Source organism: Priapulus caudatus, unplaced genomic scaffold (assembly GCF_000485595.1).
Source record: "Priapulus caudatus unplaced genomic scaffold, Priapulus_caudatus-5.0.1 Scaffold58, whole genome shotgun sequence".
Taxonomy (NCBI): domain Eukaryota; kingdom Metazoa; phylum Priapulida; class Priapulimorpha; order Priapulimorphida; family Priapulidae; genus Priapulus; species Priapulus caudatus.
Window position 1 is genome coordinate 60,828 of NW_014577119.1, and position 8,371 is coordinate 69,198.

The window sequence follows — 8,371 nt, forward strand, 5'->3', positions numbered from 1 at the left end:
TCCGGTATACCGGAACGTACCCTGGTAAGTATGTGATATGCCGGACCGTACCTCGCTTACTCCCTACCGTACCCTGACTTTCAGCCGATGTCGTAATACATAGGCCCTACCGCTTGTCGGCAGGAAACGTGCCGCTTTATGTTCCCGTTCCTTGTTTCCGGTCCGTTTCCGCAAAATATTCGTAACCCTTACCGGGTTACCCTGTTACGTTTCACCTCCCGACCCTTTCTACAAGTGTCAGCGAGTCTATACGTTTCCAACCCATTAAGATAATCATACAAATTTTCCTGTTCCACCACAACACTTGGAGCCACCTTTCAAAAATCTCGCGCGAAAATGCGCGAAAATGTCGTAAACATTGCGAAAGGAAAACGCATTCCCGATCATCGCGATATTTGCAAAAGGATTGCGCGCATCAGTGTATATAGGTTGAAATTTCTTCTTGGTTTCACAGTTTCATACTCCAATCCATCTTTATAAAGATATCATACAGGTCTGTATGTATATTTCAAATTTTGCGACATCAGTAGTGGGCGGAACAGGGACAGTCAGGGTACGGTAGGGAGTAAGCGAGGTACGGTCCGGCATATCACATGGTTACCAGGGTACGTTCTGGTATAGCGGACCGTACCCAGGGTACGTTCCGACAGTAACCTGGGGGACATAGACCCTATCAGCGTTGTAAGGTGTCTACCGTCACCTACGAGTCGAAGCCATTCTACAGCCTACAACCTAGGATTCCCGGCAAGCCCAGGCAAGGCCACGACTGCCAACGTATATAAGGACCGCCTGGGATCGACTCGGAGTGCTCCATTCTACCAGACGGCCAGGACACCGACCGTGTAAGGATCAACCCTATCAGCGTTAGTGGAGTAGGCGAGGTACGGTCCGGCATATTAGATTAGTACCAGGGTACGTTTCGGTATACCGGACCGTACCCAGGGTACGTTCCGGCAGGGCCATCAGCGTCAGTGACTATTACGGGTAATTATCGGCAATAATAGGCGAAATAGAGTAGAGAAACATTAAGACTTTGGTAGTAAATACATTCCGTGTTTAGATTTTTTTTTTTGAGACGTTTCAAGTGCCTATGGATCGGGTTGTGTGTTGGATCCTGCACACAACCTACCTAATAAACTACGCCATGTGTTGACCCCGGCAATCTTAGTTCCCTGCAGAAACGGCTGCACTTTAATGTTAAAATAAAAGGGCATGGGTACTACTGGGTTAAAAATGTATTATAATTAAGTTCGCTTTTTTACCCAGTATCCTCGCCCTTGGACCTATGCACAAATTGTAGAGAGTTAACTGCCATCAAGGCATCATGCTGCTGGATGTGATTTTAGCTGATCCAATCTATGCTTATATTTATACTGTTGGGCACAAGAAACGATGGCGCAAATCACTGTAATTAGTGCATACGTGTAAAGTTAGTGCGTAAAAGACCAAGTTAACACATTTTTTCCCATTTAAAGGGATATTCCCTCGAACTTTCAAGCGGCAAACATAAAATCAGGCAAAAATGAATTATTTTAACATTGCATGCTTCAACTTGCACGCTTCTACATACGTTTTAAGATGAATACTATAACACGAATATGATAAGATCTAAACTATAACACGAATACGGTAAAACTGATTTATACTTACATACCGGGAGAGAGAGCGAGAGACAGAGAGAGAGACTCCGAGAGACCCGGTTGGTTCTCTCCTCCCTCTCTCTCTCTCCTCTGACTTCTCTGTTAGAAAACGTCTCTATTTAAGCAAGTCTGGATGTGTCACGTGATCTTAGTAGTGCTACGCTTCCAGGTTAATGTGTCTATGAAAATGTCATTTTGTTGGGTTTTTAGCACGGTCTATCTCGAAAACGGTTACGGTAAAAATTCTGAAATTAATAACATAAACAGTCGAGGTGCCTTGAGCTGTCTAGACTACAAAGTTTGATTTCATAAAATTATTTATATTAAAAGTTATGATATCTGAAAGTGGCTACATTGACTCGATTGAAATGATGGCTGCTCAAATATAAACAATATGGCGCCTACGGAACCACGGCGAAAAGCGTTTTTCGAGTTGCAGCCCTCGACACTAACGGTTGTCCGATTGCCCGGGACAAGTGAAAGTCTATGTCGGACAAGTTATTCTCTTGCCTAGTTGCCTGAACGGACAACTGAAAAGTTCTAGTTGTTTAATATTCTTAACATCCTCTGAGCCAGGGCGGTATCGCACCACGTTCCCACTTCAAACGTTTTCAAAGGTCCCTGAAAAAAGCAGCCTGCGACACCCACTGTTACCATTACAGATTTATTCAGAGCGGCAATGCGTACCTCTATGGCCGGGGCAGCATTGATTTATGTACTGGGGTACGATTGTTTATAAGTCGGTTGGGGCATATTCATTACTGAATATGTAGGGGGTGGGCATCGCTGGGATGAGAGAACGACAGCAAAACTCTTTCCTGTGATTGAGGAAAAAGCTGCAATCGGTAATGACACACAATGAGCGTGCCAGCATGCAAACATAAACGTGTGAATTTCATTGCGATTTTACATGTACTGTATTTACTTGTGTATAAGTATAATCAAAAGTAGATAATAACAACATAAGATTGTTATTATCTACTCTTGGTATAATTCATGTATATTATAATCTCACCCCATATTTTGCATTGAAAAGTTGGTACAAACATTGGTACATTAACAAGATTTTTAGCCTCGTCTATAAGTCGCACCACCTGATTTTTTTATTGAAATTGTGTACAAAAGAGCGCGTTATACACAAGGAAATACGGTATATATACTGTAAGCGTAATACACACGCACGCACGCATGCAAACGCGCGTGCAGACACATGCCTAGGATGTGCGAGTCTATATGCACGCAGGGAATACTGGCAAAATATCAGGAGTGTATAATATATATATATATATATCTACATCTATCTATATATGTTATATATGTATATATATCTATTTATATATCTATATATATAATATAGATCTCTATATTATACACTCCTGATAATATGATATGCACTGAACCAAAAGAGGACATTAACGGCTCATAGATTGCACAAGTAAAATTCGGACAAGTAAAAATTGCTTCTTGTTGCGCCCGACAGGACAAACAGATCTGAAAATAAGCGTCGAGGCCTGATTGTTTCTTCGATGAGCAAATATGATTGATACATATTTTTACAGTTTTATTTTCAAAGCTAACTTCAGTTAAAGTGTAGTGAGTTATTTACTGACTACGTTTTTACAGTAATTAGTGACATATGTCAAGTCAGGGAGTCCGACAGTAAAATGGGAGTATTTGACTCCGGACCCAGTTAATTTCGCACCCTGATACAATTACACTACACGATCAAGATCAAATGCATGGTATTGTAACCATTGTTTAGATATGCTATCTAACCATGCAACCCTATGCCATAGGGCAAAACTTCTTGTGCTTAGTTAGGTAAACTATAATTTCCTACTGTTTGAACTTTTTAAAATAAGTCACACTGTATAGATTACCTTATATTAGAGGGCAGCGGTTATATATTATAATAAAATGGTTTGTCGTTGTACTTCTCCCATAAATTCAACCCCTCTTAGTGAGATATAAGAAATGTTGTTAAAAAGTGAGCATTAAAATTAAAATTAAATTTTGACCCCCTGGTAGTGGAGTTAACATCAGCAGCAGCTGCAGCAACATTCACCACAGTATTTGCTTACAGTTCCTGGAAAACATACATAACAGTTTTATGTCAGGCATGATAGTAATTACGTGTACTATGTCTCAATGATTTTGCAGCATTTCCAGTACCACGAGCCACAATGCAGTTAGTTTCAATCTTATTGCATACCCACGTTATTGGCAGCGTATTTCTGTGAAATGCGTATATGCGTATATGGGAAAAAATTTCCTGCTGCGTAGCTAGAGATGTCCAATAGTAATGTGTTTATGATAGTCAATTAGTCGTACAGCAAACACTAATGTAGTCCTGCACATCTGTGATATGTGCTGGTGCAAATGACTCATCGAATATGGACCTCTATGTTTTGGTTTCAATTGACTGAAACCAACAGGGCTAGCAGGTCAACTGCTATTCCTGTAATTTCAGGACGTGTGAGGAAAAGCTACTCGGTGTGACTCATACTACATATTCAACACCAAATTATGCCTTGCTTCTGAAAACCTGTCTTCACTGGGATTCGTACTTTCTCAATTACTTTAAACTAACTTTCCTGCTTGCACGTGGTGCTCTGGTGATATACTGGTATGTGCGCGACAAGTGTATTACAGGTTCGAAGTGGGAGGTGCAAACATCCTGTAAACCATTATGAGAATGTATTTTTTCTTCGAACACATACTATATAGATCCTAGTTTGCGGTGGAGTTTTACAATTCAGCTGTACTGTGGTGGTGTTGTTCTAGCTAAAAGCAAATTAGGAGCAGGAGAGCAAAGTTAAATCAAGAAAACAAATAAGGCTGAATTCTTTTTGCATGTATCATCGGCGGTAGGGGTTGGAGTGATAGAAGCCAGCGCTGCAGTGATTGTCTGTAAACATCACAGCTATGGGAGGCATTCCTCATCCAACGAAGCACTCCAACCAACTGCATTGAGTTATTTACGTGGTGCTGAGGCTTAGGTACTGTTTGAGGCAATTCGCATTTTAAGTATTCTTTCAAGCAGCTTCGAAAAGAGTTTACTTGCAGTTGCAGGTGAAACTGATAAACAAATGTAATTACTCTACTGACTCAAAGCTCACAGGGCAAAAAATGTTAGTCAAATCGGGTGCATATTTTGTTCAGATCGATGCATTAATTTAAATACGTACGTGCAATAGTACATCTAGTTACAGGATAGAAATGAACTTTTGAACAAGGGAATCTAACGGACTCCCTGCTCTCAAAAAGAGGGAGTCCACAGCAAAATGAGGAGTCCGCAGTCTACAGTTCAAAATTAAAAGATTAACAATAACGCATGCATGTGCTTATTTTGAAGATTCAGCAGTTTGCAGTCTGGCAATTTTTTTGACATTTGCTGAAAAAAATACGGTAATTCTGCGAGGCCGTGCTCTGGAACGAACTAGTTAGTATATATATATATATATATATATAATAGCAGAATTTTCAGGGAGTCACATGGACTCCTGCATATGTCAAATCAGGGAGTCCGACAGTAAATCAGGGAGTATTTGACTCCGGACTCCCGTTAATTTCTCACCCTGTAGTTATAGACAGACTTACTACATCGGATGATCAGACACATGTATGTATATATGTATGTATGTATGTAGATACATGTATGTATGTAGATACATGTATGTATGTATATAATTTTTTGTGTGCTGAAAAGACTGGCTTCAGTAAAATTCGTAGCTTATTCATTGACATAAAATGGAACAGGAATGTTTGACTAGATAAGGAGAACCAGCTCATGATATTATAATCATACTTAACAAAAACTGATAACCCAGATCAGACAACACAAAATATACGAATAAAAACATGTATTTATTCACTCCTGGAGTGATATACACATTATTATATAATGTGTATATATATATATCTATATGTGATGTATATAATGTTAAGTTATCATACAACTATAATATATATATATAACAATTACATATAACTATGTGTTACATACAATCACGTTGAGCGAACGTACTTTTTCACGTTGTTCTCACGGCGTCACGGCACCGAACTCCCCTCGTCACGTTCCGCTCTGTGCAATAGTGGAAATTAGACAATAGAGGGGGAATAGCAATAGCTTGTGGTCAGGTCTTGTTTACGCGCTGGGCACTGACCGGAACCAGTGCTATCACGCGACAGCCAGTTAGCGAGCGGGGTGAGCCCGATTGGCCGGGAGAAGACAATGGGCCGCACAGATGTATAAAACCTCGCGCACGGGAAAAAGCGGGGCTCTCGCTCGCACTCGCAAACTTATAGGCGTCGCATCCGGTAGTCACCTCAGCGTTCGTTAGATATCATCTCGACTGATTGAATCATAAGTTACGTTCCATGTACCGCGCACCCCTGTGTACGCGTCACGCCCCTTGTGGGATTATATATTAGTTAAGCAATGTTTCATTAAACGTTTTCTCTGCTTTAATACGTACATACCAGTATTATGTTGTTTATGTGTTTACATGACAGACGTTGTAGCTACGGTGTACCTCACCGACGCGTACCACTATTACGATTCACGATAGATTAATCAGGTGTTGCATCTGTGTCATGTGCAGGTGGTGTTCGCCGTCAGCGTGCGGCCGTTCGAGAAGGTCGACGTGCGGCATCTGGCGCAGGACCGCAAGTACGGTGTCTACTTCTCGGATGACGGCGTCGCGCAGGCCTTCCGCGACCTGCTCAGCCACCGCTGCCACGTTTGCGATGACCGCCGGCCTGAGCGCTCGTTCGCGGCGCTGCGAGACCACATGCGCCGCGAACACGATCTCTTCTACTGTGATATCTGCGTCGAACATCTCAAGGTGAGTGCGAGGTCACACAAGGTCGCGTGTGATCACACAAGGTCGCATGAGGTCACGCAAGGACTCTGCGTAACCCTACCGCGGGCAGCAATGGTGCTGTAGTGATCTTGAGTGGATTGATCATACATGCTAGTTTGATTTGATACCTTTTGTCATGAGCTGCGATCGTGGGGCAAATTTGGTCGAATCGTGTGGTTCATTATATGGGACTTTTTGCTACCAAATACATTGATTAACTAGGGTAATAATTACTATTTAATCTCCATGGTGCTTGTTTCGCCACCACTCAGGTGTAATTTTCAAACTATTTGTATATCCGTCAATAACAGTGTCTGACATGTCTTTAAAAGTTGGAAGGGAAAGTCGAAAACATGCTATTTTCTAAAGTAAATGGTAAACGATTTCCGAAAAAACATTTGAAAAAATGTGACAGCATGAGAATTCGTCAAGTCGGTAAAAAGATTTAACCACTGTCTGAGCCATTGCGAGGCGGGCAGGACCGCCTCTCTACTATACACATTTGGTGTCCTTCTGCTTACATGAACAGGTAACATATAAGCTATTAGGCTATATATGCATAAAGGTTTATAATCTTGACTTTATTTATTCAGTAAAACTAATGCTGGTGCAGCTAGCCATTTCCGAAAAAACATTTGAAAAAATGTGACAGCATGAGAATATGCAAGTCGGTAAAAAGATTTAACCACTGTCTGAACCATTGCGAGGCAGGCAGGACCGCCTCTCTACTATACACATTTGGTGTCCTTTTGCTTACATGAACAGGTCACATATAGGCTATATATATGCATAAAGGTTTATAATCTTGACTTTATTGTATCCCCCGAACGAAGTTCGTGGGGATACTATGGGTTTGGCATCGTCGCGCCGCCGCCGCCGCCGTAGAGATTTCCTTGTGAACGCTCTACCGGCTGCAGTTCTTCTCGGATCATCTTCAAATTTCGAATGAAGGTGCGTTATCGTAAAGCGAAGACACCTATTGTTTTTGGTGTGGGCGGAGTCATCGTTGCCATCGTAACATTTTTTGTCGAAATATTCTAGAACCTGTAACTTCTGCACTTTTTACCTGATTGTAATGAAATTTATATTTGAATTAAAATTTATATTAAAATTTATATTAATATTAAAATTTAAAAATTTAAAAATGAAATTTAAATTTAAAAATAAAAATTTAAATTTAATATTTGTATTTAAATTTATATTTAAATTTATGATTGTCATCAGGACATGTTATATCGGTCCTGTGTGCCAAATTCCATGACAATCAGGTAAAAACAGCACAAGTTACAGGTTCTACAATATTTCCACAAAAATTTTGTTACCATGGCAACGATGACTCCGCCCACACCAAAAATGTTTGGCGTCTTCACTTTACCATAACGCACCTTCATGCCAAATTTTAAAGATGATCCGGAGACGGGTAAAAACTGCAAAACGTTAAAGTACGAAAATGAAAATTAAATGATAATTATGCCACCTTTTCATGACAAATGCATATTTTCTGATGCCAAAAGCCATTGCAATATAGATAAGTAGTTCCAACCATATTTTCTGCTTCTCAGGTAATGGAGGCATATATTTGCTAGGGTATATATATATATACCATATTACCATCGCAGATGGGTTTGACCCCTTGCCTGCCGCCGCCGGGTCGGCCGTGGCGCGGCGGCGCAGACGATTCTGCTAAACGCTCACCGGCCTGCCAGTTTATGCGACCATGGGTGGCATAACGGTCCGGTCGATTATGCGGCAATGGTGGAATCGGAAATACGCGGAAAATATCGACGATAGCATCGGAGGGAAGAGAATCCCGATTTCGCTCGATCTTGTTACAGCCGATCGCTGCCGCAGGTACGGCCTGCCGCA

At 41.1% G+C, this 8,371-nt stretch overlaps 1 protein-coding gene across 1 annotated transcript in view; it reads left to right on the forward strand.

Annotated features, from left to right (window-relative positions):
- LOC106821059 (zinc finger protein 598-like) overlaps positions 1 to 8,371 on the forward strand; it is a 30,696-nt gene that overhangs the window by 9,146 nt on the left and 13,179 nt on the right. The window contains exon 2 of the mRNA XM_014825701.1: positions 6,245 to 6,487. Within this exon, the coding sequence (XP_014681187.1) occupies positions 6,245 to 6,487 (243 nt within the window). The remainder of the gene's footprint in view (positions 1 to 6,244; positions 6,488 to 8,371) is intronic.